The following is a 27,714-nucleotide window of genomic DNA, read 5'->3' as shown; positions in this document are numbered from 1 at the left end:
TTTGAAAGCAAACATTTTATCCATGAGAACATGAGACTCCAGGGAAACACAGGTACACAAAAATCGGAAAGATTTTTTGCCTGTCAAATGTCACCAATTTCGTTGGTTTTGTTGGCGTTGGTTCATAATGATCGAGCAGCTCGCATCGTCTTCATCAGAAAGTTGTAGATTTTAAACTTTGACCCACACCCACCTCAGGAGCATCCTTCGTTTTCGTTAGTGCTGAATGACTGCTCCTCCAAAAAGCAGAGATAATGTAGATTGTAAATCTTAGATTCTGTGGTAGTGAAAAGATGGTTTCCATTGAGTATATGGATGACTATTAAGGTATTTTTGGTGTTTGATTTACAAAAATAGGCAGATATGTTTTATAGAAGGTCTCAAGTATTTCTGGTTTTCAGCAATTCATGAGAGGTTCTGGTCCCTAACCCGCTAAATTACATGAGATTTAGTATTTTTATAAGTACTTGTTTCAATAATTTCTCAAATAACTCAATCATTGAGAAAAACAATGACTGGTATGCAAAGGTTAAGAATATGATTTTTTTTGTTTGTTTGTTCTGGGCATAAGGCCAGTAGAGGTTTTTGGATGAAAGTGAAACAATTATAATTACCATCATTCTCAAAAGGATTTTTTTAAAGTACTGCTATTGACTGAAAAACTATCTAGAACACAACTAAATAATGAAGTGATTGGTTGGTTGTTTGGCTGCTTGAGAGCAATACGGGAATGAAGAAGAAAATTCACCAGGAGTCTGAAGACAAAAGTTCGGATCAAAGAATCAGTGGCACAGATGTTTACAGAAGAGCTTAAGAAAAATATAAATGATAAAAAAAAACATTTTTCTGTCAAGAATTCTTTTACAGCTTCAATACACTAAAAGAGAGTTTGACACTTTTCAACAGCATAATTTGAACTGTTTGCCCTCTCCACTTAGAAACACAATGTAAAAATGTCAATATTTATCTCTCTCTGCTCCTCTTCCATCTGTCTATTCCTTCACAAAACAAAAACCTTTTCAAAAGGTGGGCAAAAATTTGAAAAAGCAAACAGCAATCTGAGACAGTTTCAGACCCTTTTCAAATTTCAAACATGATGATCCAAACAGAAAGAGGGCTTGTTTGTTTTGGCAAAGCCTGATTCAAGAAACTCAAACCGACTTTAAATTCTTGGAAAAAATTAATAAGTGCTCCTGCTGTATACACTGTGTTTCTGTCGCTCAACAATGAAGAGGTGAACAAGAGGCGTCCACAAGCAGTGCGACAATTAAAGCACTCTGGACGTACGCAGCAGGGCTCTTCGTTCAGAGAAAGCTTTAAGCAAACACACTTAACTGCTGTTGAATGCCTCCATTTATGAAGCACAACCCACTCCAGCTGGGTTCACAAACATCCCATTGTTGCCTCGCCGTTAATCAACTTCGTGAGTGAAAATTCTTCTCCTGATTGTATCCTTTATTATTAACACTGCTTTTCAACACTATAAAATTCCTTCTCAAGTTTTTGCTTAATGTTTTAATTGAGTCTTGAAAAACAATAGGTCAGACAGAGTTAAATTTGAGCACTGTGGAGTGCATGAGTGACGACTTGAGGTCAGAGCTGGAGGATCGAGTGCAATCTTCACGGCCAACAAAACAAAATCTGCCCAGTCTTTGCTTATTTTTTTATTTTTTTTTTCCCAATCAGATTGGAGACAAAAAAACATAATTGAGTTACATCTTGAAAAATGGCGTTTTGTGTCAATGACAAAAGAATGGTTTTATTATTGATACTGTCCTTGCGATTAACTATACATTAGTATCCAGAAGACCCTTGGGGCGTTAAAACCCCAGGAAAATAATAAAAATTTATTTATGTATTTTTATTTCCCCACAAAGGGGAAATAGTGGCTAGTTTTCCCCTTGTGGAAACTAGCTATTGTAGTCAATGTGCTTGCTTAAAAATAGGTCAAGACAGGGAAAAAAAATAGAGCATTGATAAACCATAAGTCGTATAAAATTGTCCTACAACCTTTATAACGTTTGTTAGACTAACTTTAGCTTTGATTACAGCCTGCGATTGTTGTGGCATCATTCCAGTAAGCTATAATGTGTTTTTATACAGAGTTGCATCAATGTTTCGCCCTGCTGTGGGCATGGAACAGCTGATCTTTGTGAAAATTGTTCTTTAGAACGTCCCAGAAATTCTCAAAGGTATTTAGATCTGCAGTCTGATGGGCAAATCATGCATGGAAATTACTTCTCATGTTCCTAGAGCCAATGTTGAGGCTGATAAATTCTTCTAATGTCATTCTGAAATATGCCCTTGCCATCGGTATATTCAGGTAGAGAGCTGATCCCATGTCTTGAGCAAATAAAACTGCTGAACCTAGACCTGACCAATTGCAGCAGACCCAGATCATAGCATTGTTTCCACAGGCTTGAAAAGTAGGCAGTAGGCATTTAGGGTGTCTCCTTTCTCAACCAGATGCACATATTACTCTGCAGCAGGACAAACCTGGGCTCCTCAGACCACATGGCCCTGTTCCACTGCTCTTTGGTCAGAGATTATTCTGACAACATGTCTTTAATAAGTAACATGATCCGCCTCTATTCTCCCAGTTTTTAATAATGTGTTGTTGGACAGTTCTTAACTAAATTATAATAGACTCAGTAATCTTCTTTTATGTTCCCGTTGCTTTCACAACTACAGGATGTGTGTTTTAACGTTGTAAAGAAATGAGCAGCAACTCTCTTCATCAGTTAAAGTTAAATAACTTGTTGCAACCTGAAGCACAGTTATTGATGGAGCAATTATCCAATGGCGGGCTCTTACCTATTTGCATTGATAAACCCATGTGGTGAGTTCTTTGAGCTCTGTATATGAAAAAAATAAATAAATAAACACAACATTTTATCTAAAAGGAGAGTCACAGAGAACAACAAAGAACAATCAGGGAGACTTAATTCATAGTATGCAAAAAACAAATATAGCATGCGTACTTATACTTGTATGTGTGTGGGCAAACTGGGGGGTGCAGAGAAGAAAAAGGAGACTCTAGGTAAGAATTCCCAGTGAGGGAAGTCCTTGAACTACAGCCTGGAGAAACATCAACGCATCCGAGAGAAGCCAAGGGCTGCAAACGCTGCCTCACTTCTGCTCCTCACAGTTGCCAGATCAGGACCCACGAGAACGTGAGAGCTGAGCAGGATGAACTTTCTCTATTTCTTTACCATTTTGACAGCAACAAGGCCCTAGTATGTCTCAACATCTGCCTGTGTATGAGACTCAACAAGAGTCTGACAAACATGCTGACTATGAATCATAAGTGACTTTGATGGTATGAAATTCAGTTATTTAGATCTTTCTTCTCCACAAACACTTGTTCAACCCCACATCAGATGTAGTCCAGTAGATTCACTGCATGAAGCATGTGTTTTTATAAGAGAGATTGAAGCACCATGTACCAGCTTCTCCAGACTTAAGTAAAATAAATAAATAAAAACAAAATTCCCATTTGATGCACAGTTTCGTGGACAGTTTTCAACTGCAGATTCTTACATATTTTTGAAATGGGAGAACAGATACCAGTGAAATAAAATTCCTCTTTGAAAATAATAAGGGGTAAGAAACAGCATTAAAATATTATTTTCTAACACTCACGCCATTAGCCGCAATTAATTATTTATATGCATAAGCAACAAAGGCAACTTATGCGTGAGGTGTGAGAAAAGTTCCTGCTATAAAACAAGCTTTTACTGTTACTTTAAAACAAAGAGAAACAAGAACAGAGCTGAAATCTTAACTTGTCTTTAGCATCTTTGCAGTTAGTAAAGCTAGCATAATTAAAACAGCACAGACATTGTTCCAAAACTTTGGTCCAAGCATCATTGATACTCAACAGAAATATTTGTATAACAAAAACACAAGGTCAATAGGAAACAGCCACAGTCTTGGACTGTTTATGCAAAACAAACCCAGACCTTTACTTAAGGAATGTGCAGACCACAACATTTCAGGAAAACAAGGTTTAGCCTTGTTTTAACTTGAAGCGGACAGCAGTGAACCAGGAAAACCTGCTGGTGCTTACATTTGTACCTCTGAAGTTCAAACGTTAAAGCATTACAGCAATAACATTATACTTAACTCAATGTCTGGCAGACTGTTGGGGTCTGTTAACTGTTGTGCTCAGTGACAAGCTAGAAATTTGAAATATATTATGCTAGCACCATATTTTTTACACTCTGTATTCTGATGCTAAATGGATATGTTTGTTACCACATGTCGTATTATGCTATTGGTGTGACAGATTTAGCACTCCTCCCTTCAAAACCCACAAATACAGACATAACTACATCTGCAGAACGGCACGTCTGCAGTCACAAAATTTTAAACACAGGGCAGCCATATTTGATTTGAATTTGGAGTAAAACTTGATTTTTCTACTTGGAATTCTGTCTTCACAGTACATTCCTGTTCATTTACATATCTTCTTACCTACCTATGAGTCCATGTAGCTTGTACAAAAAAACCCAATTTTATGGTTTACACAAATGAATAAGTCCTGTTTTATCATTGTCTGTAAGGTAGTAATTGGAAAGGATATAATTTACTCAATTGGTACTTTTCTTGAATAGTTTGAGAACAAATGTTCTAGAGTACAAACTTGAAAGAATGTGATCTTAACTATCAAAATCCAAAAAAAGCTCCAAGATAAAAATTTAGCTTTGAAAGCTCATGACATGTAACAGAGCACAATTTTACAGTGTTCAGCCTTCTTGTTATCTACTAAACGTTTTGATTTCTCTCAACCAGACACAAGTCTGGCCATGGAATAGAAAATATTGTTTCTTTTTCATTAACGTCTCTTTTCACTGGCTTCATTATAAACATCTCTCTGACCATATACACAGCTAGCTATGTGTTTAAGTAGCTACTCCTGCTGTAACAGCTTCCACACTGAAGAGTGTTATTGTTACCAGCTGGTAGCTGCTTAGGTATGGTGGGTTCACAGATTAGACAAAGATTAAAGTTTCATATAGGTCAGTTTCAGTCACCACCTGATTTCTCTGGGAACAGCTAAATGATCCTCTTCAAGAGTTAAAATAGTCTGATACATGTTTGTGACTTGGGGTGGGCTAACTTTGATTGATAGCAGGCCAAATAACACTGAAAGGACTGCATTAGTGATTACTGAGCAGCGGCTGGATGGAGGCAGCTTAAAGGATCCTTTCTTTTTATTTCTCCACCTTTTCCTAACTGACACTCCTCCTCTACATGCCAGATCGAAGCCATACTGCCGTGGCCCCCGGGTCATTTTCCTCTCAAGTCGCCCAGTATAGGCTCTGAAAAGCAGCTGAGGAAGAAAGGGGCAAATGGAGCATCAACACGCTCTCTCTGTCCGACAGCTAATTGCAAACCAGCGTATGCTTACAGCACGCTTTGAGATGAAGGATAGCATTTGTGCATACATACGCCAAAATACATAGCCAAGGACACTTCAGTTTTGAGTGAAAAACAAGCCGAGCTCATAGACAGGGGTCATGTGGGGCGGCCTTGGGCTAAGGAAGGAGGGGGAGAGGAGAGCAGAGTCAGCCTTGCCCTCAGCCATGGCATCCTTTCGTTGCCAGCTTCGTAAGCCTGGAGGGATTGAGGTAGAGGGGGCAGGGGATCTACCCATTCCACCCCGGCATACAATATAGCTGTAAAAATGCACCCACTTGCATGCAGAGTGCAGGCCTCCGAGCGGACAGACAGGCTTACAAAAGGGGTGAGATCACTCCCAACTGAAGGCTTTGTTGGCGTGCCAGTGTCAGTGTTGCCCTCTCTGGCCTACCAAAACCTTGGCAACTAGGTTGTCTGCTGGAAACAACTAGGACAATGGGGTGAATGCCTCAATGAAATATGGTTTCTGGGATTGCAGCTGGCACTCGCAGGAATAAAACAGGCATGAATATAATGAATAAGGAGACCAAGGAATGGAAATGTGTCTGGCCCACTGGCCTGGTTTCCTACCCTGGAACAGTGCAGAAATCCTACCTGGCCAAAGTGGAGGAAAAAAAACCCAACAAAAAATAAAACTGATATGCAGCCACCAGCACAAAAAGTTGGAAATAAAAACTACAGTCAACAGCAAGGATGGTTATGGTAACTAAACATCATTTACCCCCGTAAGCTAAAACTTTCTACATTTAACAGCCTGGACTTGAAGATCTTAAAAGAGAGAAAAGGAGGGAGGGGGACTTATCGAAGGTGTCTATGGCAACCAAATGTAGATCATGGAAAAGAGACAGTGTGAGACAACATAGCCCGAAGTCAGGAGGACCACCTCCTCACCAACTCCCTGCTGTAGCCTTCAGACAACCTACCATCAAGGTGGGAGGAAACGGCAAACAGTCAGCAGAGAACAGATGAGAGAAAGAGGGATAATGCACCAGCCTGAAGGGTGTTTCAAACTGAGACAATTCCCATATCTGCTGTTTTGTTCAGTCCAGTAAAAAAAGACCTGGCCTAGACAGTAAAGCGAGACGTCTGCTACACACATAAACAGCCATGTACATTTGATTTCTCGCTCCTCTAATTTTACCGATACAGATAGCATGCTTTATCTGACCTCTTTTAATTTGCTCTCTCCTCTTACTAAGGAAGGGAGAAAAAGAAAAAAAAGGGGAGCGCTCTCTTGTTTCCTCTCCGGGACTAAACAATCCCAGTCTAATTTATTTTTTGAGGACAGAATATGTACATGTGTTAATGGGAAAGTCAAATCAAATTAACTATAATTAGTCAAACTGAAAAGTGTGCTGAGGCAGAGGTATGTTACATGAGAGACTTGCTCATCGCTGGAAAATAGCACTCCTCCCTTCCAAACCCACCAACACACACACACACGCACACGCACGCGTTTCCTCTGCCACCTGCTGCCATACACCCAACACCGACACCCGTCACGTTTGCTTCAATTCTCCCTGAGCTCAGACTGTGTGTGGCACGTTCACATGAAGATACGCAAACTGGTCCTGTTGTGACACATTTCCCAAGAAAGACCTGCGAGTGAAATTTGCAAGCGGACAATTCTGCCTTGGTTAATCTTGTCAAAACGACATCAGCAGACGTGTTATGAGAAGAGGCTCAAATGCGTTTGGAAGGTCTGCACACAGCACAGTAGCATGTGGATCATAGAGACAAGCAACAGACAAAGAAAGGTAATATTTATGATCCAGACATACAGCAAAAAAACAAAAGAAGGAAACAAACAAATGATGCAACCACTGGGAACCACCATCAACTGGAATTGGGATGGAAAATTCATGAATCTTAGGATATGCTCCTTAACTTTGAACATCACATGTAGAAGACTTGCAGAAAAACAACCTGTTGAAGACAGGTAACTTGGAAAACTTGACTTTTGCCTAGAAGGGACTGCAGACACTTTAGTCCATTTGACCACCAACACTTTGCATTTGAGTGTAGCAATCAAATCTCTGCAGGCTACCATCTTTGAACGCACATCACGTTGAACCTTGAAGTAGCTGTGCTTCAGCACCACAATTTCAGCTGCCTCCTGCATTGTATCAATGGTTTAGGCCTTTGGTGGAGGTTTGCTGTTGTGGGAGGGAAGTTTTCTTGGCTTCTTCTGAGACGTGGTGGATTTGCATCATGGATATGCAACAAAAAAAAAATATATATATGTATATATATATACATATATGTATATCTGCAGCAACTGCTGATGCCATCTTCTCAACATATACCAAGATCTCAGAAGGAGTGTGTCTAAAAGGTGTTCAAACTGACACAGACTAGTGAAACTAATGAAGAGCCAATGCAATGTGTGCAACAACTGAATTCTGCAAAGTTTCTTCTGTTGGGGCTTTTTATGACAAAACTGGATACATCTGGCATGCCAAGTCACAGATTTAGTCAGTCTGAAGAACAAGGCTGAGCTCCTCTACCTCTTGTATTGCACATGAAGCATACCTCAATAAGGCAACGTTTTGTAAATCAACAGTTTTCATTTTCATGTGAAATACCTAATAGTTATTTAGCTCCATATTGTCCCATGATCATCTACATCTTTGTCACTGGTTTCTCTTCAAAGTTCAAAGACTGCTGTTCACAGACTTGCTATAAATACATTAGCACCATCTTATAAAATCTATGCTTTCTTTCATAAACATATGCTTAAACATTAGTCGAGTCATATTCTGCCTATTAAAACTGATTTCACACTTTTGTTCACAATGCTATATAATAATGTGGCATTTTGAAGGTATGGCACAAAGTTTCAGTTTTCTTTAAAGAAAACTTCGCAGGGTGTAATGAGACGTTTGACTCAATGTTTCCATCTCTTCCTTGAGACCTGTGTTTTGGGAGGCAGCTGTTTATACACAGAAACAATTTTAGCCTTTAACAAAAAAAGTCTTTGGTATTTATCCTGCTGGTTTTCACAGAGAAAACCAGAGACACTAGAACACAACAGACTGCTAAAAATAGGATTTACCATTAATGTTTCCCTGGTAAGCAATCAAGCTGAGCAAGTGACCATCTTCAAGTAGTATTTGACTAACCTGCATGCTCCAGTAACATTTTAGCGATGTCCAAGTGTCCGTTCAGCAGGGCGTCGTGCAGTGGACTAACTCCGGCGACCTGGTCAGTGAGGACAGGGGCGGGGTGGTGATGCAGCAATGCTCTCACACACTCAGTGCTGCCATGGTTGCATGCTTCATGGAGAGGAGTCCAGCCTGCATGGTCTACCAATCACACACAAAGCACAGTGTTTCACAAAGCAAGCACACAAACAAAGCTTGTTTAAGCCAAAATTTAGAGAAGATATTACGTACGAGCTTAAATACTGAATATGCTGCAGGAATATTTTGAATTGATAAAACAAGAAAAAAATTTGAAATTAGATTTTTTTGGGGGGAGAAAACTTCAAAAAGCTTACCAAAAGTCATTGTGAAATATCAAAAGGCATTACGTTCGCTCATCAAGGTTGATGTAAATCTATAATCATAGGGAGCCCCAAACCCACCCCACTTTCATTCTAGACACACCCTTTACATCTTAGCTAAAGGTTAAACCTCGGAGACGGCACACTTTGATTTCGTAGCTCCTTTTCTTCCCCCATTGTCAATCGCTCTTCGAAAACCCCAGAACAGCCGGCGCGGCTGCAGGAACAGGGAGAGAGTTTTCCAAGACAAACGGAAACGCGAGGGAGTCTTACCTTTAACATTGACGTCTGTGCCAGGAAGCGCCAGGATCTGAAGCACCGTTTCCACTTGGTTTCTCTTGCAAGCTCTGTGTAGGAGGGTCTCGCCTTCATCCAGGATACACACACACACACATACACACACACACCACCCCACACACACAGAAATGGACAAACACACCGAAAAGAGAGAGAAGAGGCGGAAGAGAAGAGAGATCCAAAATTAGGGTGTGCCTGATGTCCTTCCCATAGTCCCCATGCGTAAGAAACACACACCAATAAAATACCACTGAAATGTCCCCAAACACGTAAAAGAACTGACCTAAAAAGTAAGACCCACCAATGAGGATGCGATTTAAGGAGTGATGAGAAAAGGGGGTTGATCTTTCAAGGGGGGGCAGAAGAGATGAGAGTAAAATAAATTATAGATGAATAGTTCGGTTAATTTGCCTCGCGCTTTCCTCTGTTACAAAGATTTTCCAGCTACACCCCTGACCAAAAATGTTAATATCAGGGCAGACGGTGAGTGTATAAAAGGACTTGTGAGAAAGCAGCTTCCTGTCTGCTCGTTTCTGTATTCTTACTTGAGAGGAAGTTATGGTAGAGAGCCCACGCACAAAGGCTCTGAAAGGATTTTTCACAGATTTTGGGTTCAAAAGCTCCACTGGGCATTCCAAGTTTCACCACGTGATATTTATTCAACAAACTACCAGAAAAAAAGACAGTGGAAAAAGAAGAAAAGAAAAAAAACTCAAAGGATTCAATTTACATTTTTAAACACAATTTTCGTTCCTCTTTGAATTCGCCACTTTTTCTTGATACAATACAAAAAATATATATATATCAGGAATATATTAGGAGCAGGAGCCCCCTTTTTTTCATGTGTGGCTGAACTTCAGAGAGGAAGTTAAAGGCCAAGCATGAGTGGCTGTATAATGCAGACTTGCAAAGCCTGTAATAAATGCTTTACTGGTTCTCCCCGGGATGCCTCCCCCAGACAGGGGCACCACTCACACGCACACGGAGCAAAGACTGGGGCGAAAACGGGTAACAGAAGGGGCAACAAGGATGGAAGAGACGCAGGGGCAAGAGAAGAAGGGGAGATGTAGACAGTAAAAGCATTTCTTTGCATTTCAAAGCTTCTCTGTATAATACTGTCTCTGCTGGATCCTAGTCATTTTCAAGACCAGCCTTTGTGAATTAAATTACAGCCAATGATGCTCACAAATATGAGAAAGAAAAATAATCTGATAAAAAAGTCCTCCCACTGAAATTCAGGATGAAAACATGAAGCAAGAATGTTTAGTTTAAATTACACTACATTTCATTTCACATAAAAAAAAATAAGTTAAATTTACTTGGAAAAACTATTCAAAACTGAAAAAAAGTAACAAAAATAAAAAATAAAATTGTTGTACATTAGTTTTCTGCTCAAAAGCACTTCATCAAGATTTGATGCAACATCCAAACACAGGGTGGTAAGTGTTTGTGCATATTTCTAATATGAAAAATTACCCATATTTAGATTTTTCTTACCAATACAAACATAAAACCAAAATAAAGACTCACTATGAACCAGAAGCAAACAGAAACTAGTGCTCTGCTGACCCGGCCTACAAAACAGAAGACTGAATTTAATAAAGGTCACGTATTTGACTCATTTATAAGCTGCAGATACTGGCCTATATAAAGTTATATTTTTCATATATGAAGCTGATAAAACTTTAAAATTAGTGAAAGTACTCTGAGACAATACTGTCACAAAAATGGATACAGTTTAAAAAATACCTTCCTCTGATAGATCACTATTGGAATAATTTGTTTCACGTTTCACATGATGAAAGCAGATGAATGAAATGATTAAAAATATCTGTAAAATGCAGAAAAGTATACAAATGACTCAGAGAACGCTACATCATTGTTGTTGCAAGGTAACATCTTCTGGAACTATTAATAAAGCAAACCAACGTATCCATAAATTAAAAATAAAAAGCAGCAAAACAGACAATGAAAGCAAGTCCAAGCCACAGTCCTTAATGAGTAAGCTTTAGAGTGAGGTATGTCAGGGTTTTAGTGGGCTGCTGCGCAATTACTGGGCGCTAAAATGCTGCGATTAAACAACCGTTCCACTGCACCTTATGTGTACACATCCTCGCAAATGCCAGAACCAATCCGCACAGTGTTAAATCACTTTAATGGCTCCAATTTGGACACAACGCCTCTATTATAGGGGTAATTGCATGCTCAGCATTTACAAGCACGGAAAGGATAAATCCGGCTGTCCTTTTCTATAAATCCCCCGTTTCACACTTTAATAGAAAAGTTAAATGTACGTGTTGCTGCTTTATATTCCCTCAGTCTGCTTGCTGTTCTCCTGTAAAGCGCCGTTTGGCCCGCTGATCCTCCGGACCAAGAAGCTGCTGGGTGCCTGTAACAATGCCATTTGTCAGGAATGTGTTAGGAGGGAATTCTGTGGCCAGTTATTGGATGTATTTAAAACTATTTGAAGAGTACTATTGTCGCTGGCTCCAAAAGTCATGGCAGTGAAATAATTTCCCAAAGCCAAGATTAGTGCAGCTCCACTGGAGAAAAAAAAATGAATAAAATAAAACCTTAAAGAGATATTAACATTAGCAGCCAACAGTTCAGAAATGCACCAGTGCAAAGGGAGGGCCGACTTCATTTACTGTGACTCTGAAAAACAAAATGGAGCATCAGGGCATGGTCCATGTCACGATCTCTGTATGTATGAAATAGATAGGTGACTTAGGAGTTACTCTCTGTACAGTACTAAAGAGCTGTAGATGTCTCCATCTTTCTTAATATGATGAAGTAACGTGGCACAAACATGTTTCTCAGAGCAAATCAATCGTGCTCGTCCAGTAGGAGCTAATGCTGCAAGTCGATGCAAGCTGATGAGTTTCCTAAGATCGAAAACTTTTTACCCTTTAAACTAACCTTCATCAAGGATCCTTGAGTAACTAGAATCAGTTGAATCAAAAATGTTTGCATGATTGAATAAAAACGACTTATTTTCAAAAGTGCCTTCGGATGCCGAGCTGTGAATTGACGCTTTATAAATAAGCTGAATTGAATAAACGGCTTAAAGAAAATAAGACAGATAAAGGTCAGCATGCACACATGGCCACGGAGAATAAACCATTTTATAAATAAACCATCAAAGGATGTTGCTGTCAAAGTATTACAATTCTATATGAAGCCATAAAAAAATCTAGTCAGGAATAAGACAAAGGCAATACAGCTGTGGATATTGTGATCACGTAGGGACTATATAGCTCAAGACAGTTTTTTGTTCTGAGTTTTTTTAATTAGAGCTATTTGAATATATTTTCAGACTCAAAGTAGAGACAGAAGTCCACAAAGCGCTGACAACAGGACAAATGTTTCTGTATGGCAGCATTCTGTACAGCAAACTGTCTGGTGAACAAAGCTTAGATCTGAAAGCTGCCAAAGATTCTTGGTGAAATTGTTTCTGCCACCATCTGTGGTAGTTCTTCCCATGTTAAAAATACTCTGATCATCAATAACTTAGTTTATACAAAAAGGTAAAGTAAATTTGGAAATCAACCTTGTTTTCAATAAAAAATAATAATAATAAAAAAAGAACAGACAAAGCACATTTTCAAAATGTTCAATATAGGAATAAATGTTTTAAATGTTTCTACTTAGTTCAAATATCTTATTTACCCATCAGAACCCACATTTGGAACAAGACAAATAAAATGCAATGGAGAAAAATTCAGTTCTTTTACAGTTTTCATAAGAAAACCTTTCAGAAGTGTATTAGAGCATTGGTTGTTTTGTCATATATTAGTAGATAATTTATAATGCAGTATGGTTTCTGTTTGTCATAAACCAGATTTTACTTGCACAACATCCTACAGAACCGTCTTTTCCCAATTTCCTTTGTCGACATTGTTAATAAAACAGCTAAGATGACAATGTCTGGCTCACATTTTGCTACAGCAAAGGTTATTCTCAAATAGAAAATGAATTATAAATCTCTGAGATCCTGTGTCTTTGTGGAAAAGTTTTTCCTCCTAAAAAACCTCTATTGAGTTATTGTTTTTCTTCTATAGGACGCTTTTCCTTTTTTTTTTTTTTCCACTTGTCCACCTCTATGATTCTTTTGTGTGTACCCTACACAACTGTCAGATACAAGAACTGGACATAAAATGAGATAAAGCAGAGCCGAAGTTTGAGAAACCTTAAAAGTGCTTCTGAAAACCCTGGAAAACTACAAACCAAGGCAACTCTAAAACATGAAAAGAATTGGTCATTTTTCTCAAAGAAAAGCAGAGAAAATGTAAGAACTTCAATATTTAATATGATCAAGAATTTTTTTTGTTGCTGGAATAAATTATGCCCATAAAAATCTATAGTTTCAAAACTTTTTAAAAGCAAAACCTATTCATATTACACTTGAACAACTAAAAATTGACATATATGGTTAGTCTTCGGAATGACATACGGCAAAATGCAAACAGGTTTTTAACTTGGCAATTCTTGTCTGACAATTCATGTGCAGTATATTTAGGTTCATTAAAATTGATATCCATGCTGAGCTTCAAGAAGCAAATGCAGAACAGGAGGGGGGAAAAAAAGAGAAAAGTTGCTCCCAAATCCCTCAGCCCTGTGAGCAAGTGTGACAAAGACACGGGGCTTCCACAAGGCAAGTCAGATGCTCTAAAGCAAAGATGTGTAGAATACAAGAAAGGAAGCTAACACATGTGGGTGAAAAGTGCCTGTAACAGGGAAAATAAGAAGGGAGAGAAGGCAGGATGAGAAGAGAGGGGATGAGAGGGCGAGAGGGGAGGATGCGGTGCCAATGGTTCATCAAAAATTAATGCCAAGCGCATTGGTATAGAGATCACGTAGTAGGAAAACAACACATGCCAACAGCCTTGAGTCTCCCGCCTCAACCCTCCCTCCTCCTTGTGCCTCTCTTTTACCCTCCACCCTTCCTTTGCACCGGCACAGGGCCTTTCTGATCAGGTGGAGGAGGGAGAGATGGGCTCTGACACTTTTGAGAGTTCACACGGAGTGCGCTGCCTAGAATTGCAGGAAGTTCCACCAGTGCAGCAGCAGCTGCATGTCTGCAGCTGTACCCTAATTGCTGCGTTTAACGTCCCTAAAATGGAGATCTAAGGCACACTTTGAGTACTAATGTGTTGGGGTTGTTTTTAAGTTAGAAACCCATTATCTCCATCCGTGACACTTTCGTTATTGCTATAAGAAAAAAAAAAAAAAAAAAAAAAGCGGATAAGACGTGAGAAAAACAGAAAGCCCAGTTCTGGATTTTAATGTAAATTGATAAAGAAAAGGAAGGAGGCGTGATATGGAAAGAGGTAAAAGTCCAACCTAAAAGAAAATACAACGTCTGCCTCAGTTATTCAGCCGAGTTGCTCATACAGATGAGTGAACTTGAGCAACATCCAATTCGTTGCAAATCAATCACCATCTTCATACATTATGTGCTCTTCAGTGAACTGAAAGTGATGACAGAGCTATCATGTCCCGTTTTAATGATGACCTACTGTCAAGCCTCAGTCGATTAAAAGTGCACATCTTGCAAATCTGAAGCCCCATTGCCAAGCAGCGGCGCGTCGGTGTGGGTGCATGTGCCACATACCTGCTGCGTTCACTCTGTTCATGCCTCTGGGGGCATTTTCTCGCTCGGGGCTTTCTTCAGTCACCGGCCTGTCCTCGGTCCTAGAGGATAAGATTTCAAGAGGAAACAAGATATTTAACATTTCACCCCAACTCAAAAATGATTTCAGTCACCGCTAATGTAATGATGAACAAGTGACATGTCCGTCTCAAGACTTGTACAAACTCTAATGGGTTTTCGTCAAACATCTTTCCATCGGTTCTAACAAGCTGTCCTGAAATAAAGTACTCCCACAGCATGATTCTGCCACCACCATGTTTTACCACAGAGATGGTATATTCAGTATGATGTGCCCTTTTAGTTTTCTGCTGAACACGGTTCTGCATGTCGGCCAAAAGGTCACGTTATGTAATCAGAGTACCGGTCTGACAGGTGCTCACATTGCTTTTGCCCATTTTCAAATGTGAAACTAGACTGGCAAGTAGAACCAGATTCACCGCTCAGTATTAGGCACCATTAGCAAATTCAATCCCTCATAGTGTGGTATCGTCCTTATATGAAATCTGACAATAACCGTCAAATCTCTCGCTGTGTTGGCCACACACACTTCACACGTCCCATCTTCTATTCCTGTCTCCAAAGTACTTTTCCTCCCACTTAACAACTCAAAAGCGGAGATGAAGAATTCGACGCGCGCAAGCACATTAGGGGGAAATAACTAGCAAAAGAAAGTGAAACCTCTTCAAAGTGGTGGCGTGCTAATAGCTGTGGGCTGTCACTAGTCCTGTGTGTGGGTACGGAGAATCTGTCGGCATGGAGCCTGACAGGTGTCCTGTGTGTATATGCTTGTGCACGTGTGCGAGCGCCATGCTGAAGTGGAGGTGCCATCCGTATTACAGGGAAGAAGCTTGTTCCCTGGTAATTGGGTTGTTCAGAAGCCAGGAAGGAGCTGCCAGCAGTTGAGGAGGAAACACGCTTCCTGTCACGTTGCTTGTTATTAGCAAGGACAGGGACGAGAACAGATGAGACAAGCTGCGGGTGTGTGTGCGAATGCAAGGCAGACTCCATAATGCAGTCTATGATGAGAGTGTACCTCTTCTCATCGCAAACCACCCTGCCCCCCCCGCAAGTGTCCCTCTGTCCGCATCAACCGGCAGTAGGGTCCGAAGGCATTGCATAGGGCTTATGTATTTTATTTTTTACTTTGGGAAGAAGGGAAGCTGGCAATGGTGCAGTTATCAGATCTGGACCCGGAGCGGGGTTTGACTGTGGATGCGGACTTCATACTGAAAATCTAAGCAATAAGCAAAGCAACTCATACCCAGTTCATAGTAAAAAAAAAAAAAATGCATGATGGAAAATCTTCACCTAAAAGGGACATAATTTTACACATGAAGCACACAATATTAGAAAAAAGTCTCAACTTTGAAGTAAACACCTAGAAAATTTTTTTTTGGAGTTGCAACTCTGAATCGGTCTCAGTCAGCTGTTTCATTTCAGAAAACATACCTGAAAATTGTATGAGTGGAATATTTGTCTTTGAATTAACTATATGAAAAAGCCATGAAATTCAAATAACTCAATGTGGATAAAAAAAAAAAACAACAACAACTGACTGAACATCATCCAAGAGTAGAGATTGAGTAGGTTGTTTTTTCGGTGAGTTTGACATACAAGACGAATCAAATGACACTGTCAGGTGCTTTAAAAGATGTCGGCAACTGAGCAACGCGCGAGGCCTGATTAAACCAGCAGGGGGTTTATCTCAGTTTAATTACAGCTTCCCTTCTGCTAACAGCACTCAGCGCTGCGTGGCCAGCCGGCGAGTTAAACGGTCATCTAAACAGTCGGTCAATCAGTCGCCCTGTCAGGTCGCAGCGGCTTGGACATGCGCCCTCGCCGCAGCTCCTCCGCTGGAGCGGAAGAAAAACGTCCACCAACTCACATATAACTGCACATTCACTCAAAAGTCTTATGTGCGCCATCAGACAGAAACGCATGAGAAAAGGGTCACATGTCTCTTTACAACCTTCTTTTCATATCCAAAACCAAACATACTGGCAGGATTTAGTTGGAAATCCATTTAACACATGTAACTTTTTTTTTTACTGAAATCACACATCTGAGGTAAATAAAATGTGACATTTTTAAAGGCTCATATTATGTATTTTGTAATGTCACGCATTCTTGCAGTTAAGTTTTTTTTTTTTTTTTTTTTGCATTGAAGACTTTAATAATTTAAGTATTTCCAGCTGTCTAAACATAGATGGTTCAGTTTCAGAAAAGTGCCAGACTTAATAAATGCTTCAACATAACGTGCTAATTGATTAGAAATGCCAAGATCAATGAAATTCTGAACAATATCATGAATTCAAGCATGAAAAATGAGGCAACAAGATTTGCTTTTGGTTTCTGTCTTCAATTTATCACAGGCTTTGTCACTGTGGCTTCATTCTTTCTTTTGGGGTCAAATGATTTTACATGCCCTTTGGCATTTCTTTATCTCATCCGCGCAGACTGCATTCCGCGTTTCCCTTGGTTCCGCTCATGCATGTGTCGAAATTAACTAAAAGCTGTACAAGTGCAAGAAAAGTAGGAAGGGTAGCAGATATAGAAGGGAGAATGGCGGGAGGGGGGAAGATTTGGTCAGTTCATGAACCAGTAGCCTTCAAATGAACCTGCTCCCTGGTGACTCCTGCCTTACTCTGGGCCAACTACCTGCTGGTGAAACAGCAGATGTCTGATACGGGTAAGGAGGGAGAGAGACTGTGTGTGAGTGTGTGTGTGTGATTGCATCAAGAGAAGGGATTTAACATGCAAGAAAAGATAAAGAAAAGAGGGGAGTGTGGGCTCAGAGGTGGTAGTGGTGGTAAGGGGAGACTGAAGACCCTGATGGTAGTCTATCTACTCTGTCCCTGACCAAATCATAAGGTGGTGTGAGAGAGGACACGTGTGTCTAGGCTTATCCTCCCTGTGTGCCCCTCCTGTCAGCAAGCACACACTTATAGCACCGGACCTGAGCATAACCTATTACATGCCAACTCCTCACGCTCCCTCTGACCTTTATTTGCCTGTCTCCAGATTTCCCAAAGCCCACACAGCACCCCTCCAATAAATTCATGCAACTTTGCTTCTCACCTCCTCCTCCTCCTCCCTCCAGGTGTTCCTTTGTTCCTTTTCACTCAATATTCCCATCACATCTTTACTTTTATCACCAGTTTTTTTTGTGTGCGTTATTGACAAAGGACAGCGGTATCGCACAGCGCTGGAGGAGGTCTGTTATTTCAGATGCACCGAATCCAACAAAGACTGTGACGATGAGTGATGCAACCATCTAGACTCAATAGGAATATGAAGGTTCTGTTTCTGTAACTTGAGAGCTCTCAATGATTCCAACTCATATTTTATATTCAAAGAGAACAGTCTCTGGCACCCCAGATAAAGACAAACTGTGACTGACTGACCTGCTGGTCCCCCGACTCGTGCAGCTGTGGGAGGTTTTCCCAGTCTTGTAGGAAGCAAAGCTGGGACTTTGAGCTAACGTTCCCAGAGCGGGCAAGTAAGAACACACCTGTTGGAAGTGACATATCAGGTTAGGCAGTATATGTACACTTTGAGTGGAAAGAAGTATCCTTGTGAAGCTGAGTGGCTATAACAACCAGATGTTTGCACTGACACAACACGTTTTTGATCTACTTCCAAGATGCTTAACATAGAATCAACAGACTATTAAGTTGCAATAGCACCAAATCAAATCAAATTTACTTCAGACTTTTTGTTTATTGCAGAAAAATAACGACCCAAAGATACCAACCACTGATAGCCAGCCATTAACTAGGTACGGTGTGAGATTCTCCTTGTACGACGATCATCTTGGGATAAAACTATAGCATAATCTAACTGCCATTAATTAAAAAAAGAAAGGCAACAATTATTTGTACTGCTGCTAAAGCAACATTTGATATAAAGGCAAGGGCAGCAGCTTGAAGTTCCCCAGCTTGCTGTTTGTAGTTTGCTACCTGCCGCTTTACAGCAGCAGTATTCAAAGTGATTGGTGAAACTGTCTGTGTTTTCCCTTCCAAAAGTAGCCAAATCTTTCTATTTATGTAAGGAGATGCAACAATGTGGGAGACTTTTTTTAAACACTTACCATTTTCTTGAGAGAAAGAGGTTCATCGCCAACAGTGAAGCCATTTCTGCAGCAGAGATTCCTGAAGATGGCATCAACTATGACCAACTTTAGCCTGGTGGAGTGAACTCTGCAAACCAGCTCTACCAAAACAGCTGGACACAGATCTAAAGGTGAAAACACAAAACATAGTATCTTGGAATATATTGTTTTGTTAATTATGATGGCTTCAAAAAAATCTAAGTACAAGCTAAACCCCCTTCAGCATTTTATATGCTCACTGCAGAGGAAACATGTCTTTTTATTCATCCATACCCTGGCTAAGAACGGCGAGGTACTCCGAGAGGTCTTTGAGGCCTTTTTCCACCAGACTCTGATTAAGTTTAAAATGCTGCTGACACCAAAACTCCACCAACACAGACAGAAGATCCAGCAGAGTCTCTGCCAAATACAGCTCCCGCTTCTCTGCTCCCTCAGCAAATTCCTTCAGTGAGAATAAACATCATACTAGGGATGAAAGCAAGTTTTATAAATAACATCAATTACAGAAGAACACTTTGATAGATGCATTAGGTGAATGCCTGACCCTCTATCCAATGGAAAATCCACAATATTTACCATAATGGCAGCTTCTGTTAGGAGCTGAAGAAGCTTTTTCACGGTGCAGGACAGAAGTGTTGTTCGTTCCCACACGGTCCAGAAAGTCCCATAGAGCAATGAACCAGAAGCTGGTGCAGATGACGCTCTGGGTTGGTTAGGAAACATAAAGTCTCTAATGGGGATAAAGACAGAGATATGATTACGGTGAATCTCAATAAATGAAAACATCACTTATTTTAGTAAATCTAATTAAAAAAAACAAGATTATTCTAGTCTATAGAGTCATTATACAAAATATATACATTTTAGAGTCTCTCTCTGATTAAAATTGGTACACTGTTCACTGGTTTGCTGGATAATTGGCAAATTCTGCTGGAATGTCTGCGACTCAATAGAACTTAGTCACAGAGGAAAGAAAGAGGAGCTTTAAAATTTCCTGGTAAACGTCTGCGAAACAGCAGCAGATGACACGACTCCCTAAATCCTCCCTGACTGTGGAAAAAGAATCTAAGAATCAAGCATCTGAGACTCTGTGTGTCTACATTCTTCACTTCACTCTCTAAATGAAATGCAAAATTTACTTCCATTTCAAAAGAGGACTTTGGACTGTTGAGAATCAGTCTAGTCTTTTTAATTTTTTTTAACCACATCTGATGCTCTTGAAATGTTCTATTGTTCATAAGAGTAATGATACAAGGAACATTTTTTTTTCCTCTCTACTTTCTATTATCATGCTTGGATATGATGAACAGCTGCTTGTTAAGCAATAACCTTTTATTGGTTTTCTAAAATTAGAAGATGTCAGTGACTCTCTGCTTTATTGCAGTCTTCCTCTTGATGATATTTGAAAAGGTTTTTTTGGAGATGATATTAAGTTAGGATTTCTAGGGTTTTTGTTAACTGTAAGGCAGAGGTAACAAAAAAAAAATAATGTCAGTTTTTTTTCCTAGGTATAATGGACATGTTTACTAAATTAGAAATTGTTTCGCTTTTTGAATTTAATTACTTAAATAAATTAACATTACCGTCTAAGATGCCACTGTGGTATTGTAAAAGTGAGAGTGGCTTTAAAAGATATTTTTCAAATGCAGAAAACCAATTAGGAAATAGAAAACCAGAGATAGAAAAATCAAAAGTTTTATCCACGTTCTAAACATTCACTTACTTCCATACAAATAAATAAATAAACATGTAGATTCACTTAAAATATTACCTGCTATTGACAGAGTGAAATTCACCCTTGAGAAGCATCAGGCAAAATGCAAGCATGTCACAGTAGAAATGTACCAAGGCTGGCAAGGCGGGTCCAGGGTGTGGGTGACAGGTGTTGCTGTTTGTCAGGCAGTATCTTGTCGATCACACATGAAAATGTAAAATCATGTTATATTTGATGTTTGATGTCCAACAAAGTAAAATATAAGAAAGGGAAAGACATATTTTGCAAGAAATCTCACTGGCTTCAGGCTTACCTGATTGCGGTCTCTAAAAGAGGCCATAAGCCCATCTTGCACTGAGGACACTGCAGCACTTGGGAATAGTATTTTTTCACTGAATTTTGAGCCAGCCATGGAGGATTGGTAATGAGCAGGTTTACCATAACCTGATGAAAATTTCTCAGAAAGAGGGACGTGGCGTTACCCTATGCAATGTAAACACAAAAAACGAGTTTTAGTTGCTTTGAGCATTTGGACAAAGAGATCCTGTGTCAAAATAAACCGAATCTGCAATATTATCTGTTGATCACTGGAAAATTAATCAGGTTACTCTTTTCAACAGATAACTTGTCACTATAAGGCTTTTCTATCATACATGTTTTTACTTGAGCATTGTTTAGTGACACAAAACAATTCTACTCTAAGCCATCTATCAACATACAATCCATCAACATTTAAATATATGGTGCAACCGGTGATCTATTTGTACAACCCTTTAGTCTCACAAAGCCGCAGGTGGGAATTTGTGCAGTCAAGTATTTCCAGTCCTACCTGCTGTGCGTACTCTATGAGGGAGATCAGGTATGTCGCTGGTGGCAACACGCCTGGAAACACGGCATTTCTGATTGAATCCAAGGCCTCGCTGACTAGGCCGCACTCTATCATACTACTGACGTTGCTTAAATCTGCTACAATTGCCTGGAGGAATAACAGAACAATGGTGAAATGGAAGAAGTATATGGAAAGAAGGGAGGGAAAAACATGGCACTCAAAGAGACAGATGGCAGAAAGAAGATAAGCGAGAGGGCAGGAGGGTAATCGAAATAAGTCGTGAGTTGGCATCAGAAGTTCCTGAGGGTCATTTTTGACCGTGGCTTATTGGCAAATAGCATATGGACTCAGAATGTCCTGAAAGGGAAATACAAGAGTAGTTCTAATAGCAATCTGACAGACATCCACTTGGGTAAAGTATGGACAGGACGGTGGAGAGTATTGTTAATAGGTCTGCCAATCACAGCTCTCAGATCAGTGGAAAGAGGTGGTTAAATCAGTGACCTGGTTTTGATGCGCCCTTGCGCTTGATGTCACTTTCCATTGAAATGTATGACATAAAGGAAATTGAATGACCTGATCTGCTTGATGAAACACAGAGTTATCCTGCAGATGAATGTATAGCAGTGATTGTGGCTGGGGGTTGATATGTATGCACACCTACCTGCGTGAAGGGACGATGAGGGTCACTGTAACCTAGAAATTCAAGGAAGCACAGTCTGGGCCGGCCCTGCAAAGAGAAAACACCTTAAAATAAAGAACCAAACTGGCGAACAAGGTCAATTAAGCGAGCAGAATGTAGACCAACAAAGCTTTTTTTCAAATCCTGTTTAAACTTTACGCTTCAGTGCATTTCTGGAACGAGCTGCAATGAGAAACACACCTCTTTTTTGACAGCAAAATTCCTGAGTTCTGCCTCCAAATTAGAGAAGCCTTCAACACAACTGGCTTTTGTCTCGGACGGAAGATCATCCATTTTGTTAAAATTCATATCCAGGCGATTGCTCTGTCAAACAAGAAAGGCAACATAAAATAAAATAAAATAAAATAAAATAAAACCTGCGTGCTGCGCAACTACGAGGCGAGCTCCAAAGCTGCTCCAGGGACTGAACCCCGGGGTGGAAATTAAAAATTTTCTACCGGCCACTCAGACATTTCACCAGCCACTGTATTGTTTTTTTTTTTTCTTTCAATTACAAATCCCACCAGCACAAGCAATGTAAGAAAAATCTCAAGAACTTCAATTGGGTGTTTTTTAACAATTTAACAATCTTGCCACTTTTATTAGAAGACCATATTTGTGAGGTGCAGCTCCTCCAGAGTCACTAAGGCTTCTTAGTAGCTTCTCTGAAAAACGTTGTTCTTGGCCAGCCTGCCAGTTTAACTAGATGTCCACGTCTCGACAGATGGTTTCATAAACTAACCCTGTTAAACTCTACAACTTTACTCCTGATCTGACTGGTGTGTGTGTGTGTGTGTGTGTGTGGGGGGGGGGTGTTAGGATTTGTTTGTTTTTGTTAGCTAAGGGTCTTTAAAAAAAAGCCTCCAATGACTTTAGAGAATAGAACCTGTATATTTCTCCTTTCACTTCACTAATATACATTGTTATGTTAGTCAAGCCTGTAAAATCCCAATAAAATACAGGGAGGTTTGGGGTTGTAACATAAAAATATCTAGAAAAATAAAAGGGTTGTAAGTACTGTACAACAGCTGCTGGTTGTCATATGTTCAGCAAAAACTTAACACTAACGTACCCCGAAGAGGTGTTGGACTATGTGGCTCACAGGGTAACAAGGTGAGTTAAGAGATTTTGATTTCTCCGTCACAGGTTTCGCCATGACATGAGTGATGGAAGTGTACATAGGTGGAGGACAGTTGTACACTTCTGCTCTTCCAGCTTTCAGCAGCCTGGATGAGAATAAAAGAGTAAACATCATTCATACATGAGTGTTTTTTGAGTGAATTTATATCAAGGTGGAATCTCACCGTTTGAACATGGCTCTTCTGTTGGGCTCTTGGACCATGAGAAGAACTTTCCAGCCCTGAAAAGCACCCGTTATTCTACCGTTGGCTACCTTTTCCCTCCACTGTCTGACGGGGTAAAAGGCAGCTGAGGAGCTGGTGAAAATGGCCACTTCATAGGGTCCCTCGGGCAGCCAGGAGCCATTCTTCATGCTTTCCAACACATAGTTAGGAGTCACAACCCACTTCCCTGGGAGGCAGAAACAACACCACTTAAAATTGGATGTGAAATAAACAAATATGACAGTCAAGAGTAGAATGATGAGCAATACACCAGTTATGTAAAATTAAGGTAAAAACCAAAAGAAAACAAGATATTTTAAGAGATCAGCAAATATTCAACAATAATCTCAATGACTGACCTGCCGCACAAGCTGCCAAAAACTTCTCACTGGGCAAAACCTGGGGGGTTATGAGATGAGTGGTACAGTGCTTGTATACCTGTGAAATATACATGCAAAGGTTCAAATAAATGGGATTAACTGAAAGGTAAATGAAACCAGATGCCAGCTATCAACAATAAAGCCGTCTCTAATGTGTTGTATCTGTAGTGAATATTCTGGGCTTGAACGTTGCTGGTAAAACTAAGCAGCTTTTAGCAGTAGAGGTCATGGTAGAAAGAAAATGGTAAATTGTTGTATTAAAAATGCAACATAAGTTTGAGAATGTCCACTTACTGAGCCACCAATGTATTTTCCACCGAGCTGATAAATGCCCTTAATCAAAACTCTCTTTTTATCCTGCGCTTTGATCCCAGAGATCTGGAAAACATGTGTGCGGCTCTCCATCCTGAAAAGGAAACCAGCAGTAAATAAGGTTAACGTGTATGCACAGGCAGGCAGACCAGTCACATAAGTCTCTGAACAATATCATGCTGAAACACTTAGAATAAATAGCTAACTGGTTGATTGTTACACAAAGCAGAAAGGTAAATACAGCCTGGAGTACGTAGAGATAATGATTCCATATATTTGTAGGAACTATACAAGAAGGTTGGAACTTTGGTCTTTCAAAAATTATTCCTCCTGCGGTACAAGTTGGAAGCTGCAACTGTTAGCGGTGCTTGAATGTTCTCCTTAAACTTGGGTAGGTTCTCTACGGCTTCTTCTTGCGGTTAAATATAGCAGTATAGATAGCTTCTTTGACAACTTGGCAGAACATTTGGCAGTTTGCACAGCTGGGTTTTCAGTCGACTCAACTTGTTTAACTTGTTAAAGCAGATTATGTTATCCAACCCCAGTGAACCAATCCTTCCTGTTGGCAGTTGCATTCATCTGAGAAGTTCCTTTTCTGTTTTTCATTATACCATACATACTGTATATGTGTGGTTTCCATCAAATGTGGGCTTTGGTGTGCTATAGAAGAGTTCTTTTAAATTGTCCATTTCAAAATTCCTAACAAAGATTTCAAAATTTGATTATCGACTAAACACACATTCTTTACAGCACAATTTGTGATCTGTGCAACTGTTGACTGTTTGAAAAATGAAAGGGAAATTTCTCTGCTTTGTTTCCCTATCCAAAACAAACAAAGTTAATGATCCTGAGTTGCAATTTAATACCCTGATCATAAAGGACTAAAATGCCAAGTATGCAGTGAAATAGGTAGGGCCTCATTGCATTATCTGTACAATATTTCAGTAATTCACAATCAAAAATGATTGTCTAAGTTTATGTAGCAGATCAAAAATTAAGAATGTATATAAATATGAATTTGTGGTAAAATAGCATAATTTTGCAGGCACATTTCCCATAATGGAGCAGGCAGAGATATACCACTCAACTGTGGACAAATTTTACTTGCTGCCCAATACTCTGATCAGAAATGGGCAGACAAAATATAGAAAATTCATTGTGCTTTAAATACCTTAAAAGAATAAGCAACATACTTCCACAATTTTCAGTCTGTAAAAAAAAAAAAAACAACCAACGGTGTACACTCTGATGTACTTTTTTGAGTTAAATAAGAATTAGTTCAATATTAGAATATATACAATATTCTTGTCATTTCTTTTTTTCTGCAGAAAATTTGCATCAAAGTACCTGAAACACATTTTCTCTTTTTTAAAAAGGAGAACGTGATATAATCCTAATGGCATTTCAAATCATTTCATGCTCTCAATGATTTGTGACTTTAACAGGCCTGGTTGTCTAAAGTTTTCCTCAGCAACTAAAGAAACATGTGTTCCTGTCCCTTACAAAAACGAACTGGTAAGTGCACTTCTTCCCAAACTCGGTTGCTTTTAACAGTTTGATTTTTGCACACTGTTTTTAACTCTTTGAATCCTGATGTCACAACATAATCTTTTTTTTTTTCTTCTAACTTTGCAAGTCCGCATCAGCGTGTACAGTTCAGAATATCTTACCTCTTCAGCCTTTGAAAAAAATACTGGTCGTTTAGTTGTATTGTATCATTTAACTGTCAGTTTATATTTTGTGTTGCTTTGATTAGACCTGCGATTGTTCATGAAGTTGTCATCGACTGACATGCCATACTTTTCATAAGGCATTATTTTTCTGACGCACATCTCACCCAGTAAGCAAATACATGCTGCGGATATTAATGAGTATGTAAATGCAAACTATCAAAAATCCAAACTATTAATCAAGTACCTTTTTCATGCCACAGACGGTGACTCCCGATCACATCCAGGCGCGCCAAAACTCTGAGTAAACAGACATCCAACTATGGCAGCCTTGTTGTGGTCAGTCACTGTGTTGTTATTCCCTGTAATACCATATTAAACGTTGCCATAAAAGATACGTGCAATGACTTAGTGCCTTAATGTAAACACCCTGATATTTATGTTTCAGGCTCGTGTTTCACGCCGCAAATGTGAAACAAGATCCAAGCCACAGTTAATCTATAGATATAGAGGTGGTGATTTTCACGAGTCAAGGCGCAGTATTTCCAAAACATCTATATAAGTTACTTAATCTTCACATGAATATAAAATAATATACATGCATAATGTAGCGTTACACTAAATTTAAGATTTTAGCAATCAAATGCGTGTTTTTAAGTTTATAAAATGGTGTAGTGACCACTTAGGCTTGCAAGTTGGTACGCTCCGTACAGCGGAAGTTTTCACAAAGCTACTTCCGGGTTGTTGTCATGGACGCTTTCAGTTCCCGGAAGTAACCAAAAATAACAGGATTATCGCAGTGCTTGAAAAACGGGTACGTTAGCTAACCAGAATAATTCAGGCAAATTTATCCCAGAGAGATGCATGCAGGCTGCTATCTGTCAGCCGTAATGGTTTTTTTAATTGATATTCATAGTGATAGCAACACAGTTTTTGAGGGAATGAAACGAAACGATATTACATGGTAACACATTTTATGTCTTCCTTTAGTAGTTTTGTTGCAGTTATAAATTACTGTCGCGGATAAAGATAAACTGGACGTAACTTCAGATGATGTGAACCGCTGCTGTAGAGGATTAGCACGGATTGGATTTACAAGGAATTTGGAAGAGGTAAAACACACTAATAACACTTCTGCTGTTAATGTTATCTTTGACTTAAAAAATAAAAAATAAGTGCACGGTACCCTTTTAATGCTTATTTCACATGGGTACAACTGGTTCTCAAGGCATGATCAAATAATGGATCCCTTTCTAAAACAAGAGGAAGGCAAATCCAATTTCTTGAGCTCTGGGTGTTCTTGCGTTTCTACAAGCTTGTGAATGTCAACAAGTCTGCCGCTGACATGCACGTGTGCGAGCGGTCAAAGCTGAAATACTTGTTAATGATTAACAGCTTATCTTATCAACGATACTTGTGGTCGCTTTTATGCAGTTATATTTTGTTAATGTTGTTCGGATTAGTTTTTTTTAATTCTTTAATTGAATCTATTAAAGATGTTAGACATTTTGAAACAGAAGACTTGACGGTGTCAGCTCCTAGAAATTAAAAAAGGGTAAGTTCAAATTTCTGTACAGTCACATTATATTTGATTCTGTGAGAAGGACCGAAACACATTTTTGAAGTAATAAATGTGGGAAATCAGATGTAGTTTCTTTCACGTTCTAAAAACTGTTTTACTAAAAATTATTTTATTGTATTTCATGCAGGTTCAGTTAACTGTAACATCTATGTAAGTTCAATATTAGTTGAATTCAGAACTTGAATTCATACAAGTGTTTTAAATTTATCCCT

General features: G+C 39.4%; 2 protein-coding genes across 6 annotated transcripts in view; one reads left to right on the top strand and one right to left on the bottom strand.

Moving 5' to 3' along the window:
* The window catches only part of slf1 (SMC5-SMC6 complex localization factor 1), a 33,609-nt gene extending 6,989 nt beyond the window's left edge, over positions 1-26,620 (bottom strand). Inside the window, exons 1-17 of one of the 2 annotated variants that reach the window (XM_044112908.1) lie at positions 26,168-26,620; positions 24,233-24,344; positions 23,918-23,996; positions 23,520-23,745; positions 23,288-23,441; positions 22,417-22,539; positions 22,198-22,263; positions 21,534-21,680; positions 21,018-21,187; positions 20,762-20,896; positions 19,567-19,720; positions 19,264-19,432; positions 18,970-19,115; positions 18,284-18,390; positions 14,841-14,920; positions 9,203-9,295; positions 8,547-8,729 (exon numbers count right to left, since the gene is read on the bottom strand). In XM_044112908.1, coding sequence (XP_043968843.1) covers positions 8,547-8,729; positions 9,203-9,295; positions 14,841-14,920; positions 18,284-18,390; positions 18,970-19,115; positions 19,264-19,432; positions 19,567-19,720; positions 20,762-20,896; positions 21,018-21,187; positions 21,534-21,680; positions 22,198-22,263; positions 22,417-22,539; positions 23,288-23,441; positions 23,520-23,745; positions 23,918-23,996; positions 24,233-24,343 — 2,143 coding nt within the window. In that variant the 5' untranslated portion in view covers position 24,344; positions 26,168-26,620. The remainder of the gene's footprint in view (positions 1-8,546; positions 8,730-9,202; positions 9,296-14,840; positions 14,921-18,283; positions 18,391-18,969; positions 19,116-19,263; positions 19,433-19,566; positions 19,721-20,761; positions 20,897-21,017; positions 21,188-21,533; positions 21,681-22,197; positions 22,264-22,416; positions 22,540-23,287; positions 23,442-23,519; positions 23,746-23,917; positions 23,997-24,232; positions 24,345-26,167) is intronic. The other variant, XM_044112907.1, reaches the window with a different exon arrangement.
* A 35-nt stretch (positions 26,621-26,655) lies between these two features.
* kiaa0825 (KIAA0825 ortholog) overlaps positions 26,656-27,714 on the top strand; it is a 128,528-nt gene continuing 127,469 nt past the window's right edge. For 2 of the 4 annotated variants that reach the window (XM_044112896.1, XM_044112899.1), the window contains exon 1: positions 26,672-27,032. The gene's annotated coding sequence lies outside the window, so the exon portion shown is untranslated. Of the gene's footprint in view, positions 27,033-27,363; positions 27,476-27,714 lie in introns of those variants that run through there. The other 2 variants (XM_044112897.1, XM_044112898.1) reach the window with 2 other exon arrangements.

Source organism: Gambusia affinis, linkage group LG03 (genome assembly GCF_019740435.1).
Source record: "Gambusia affinis linkage group LG03, SWU_Gaff_1.0, whole genome shotgun sequence".
NCBI lineage: Eukaryota > Metazoa > Chordata > Actinopteri > Cyprinodontiformes > Poeciliidae > Gambusia > Gambusia affinis.
This window is presented reverse-complemented; position numbering and strand designations above follow the sequence as displayed.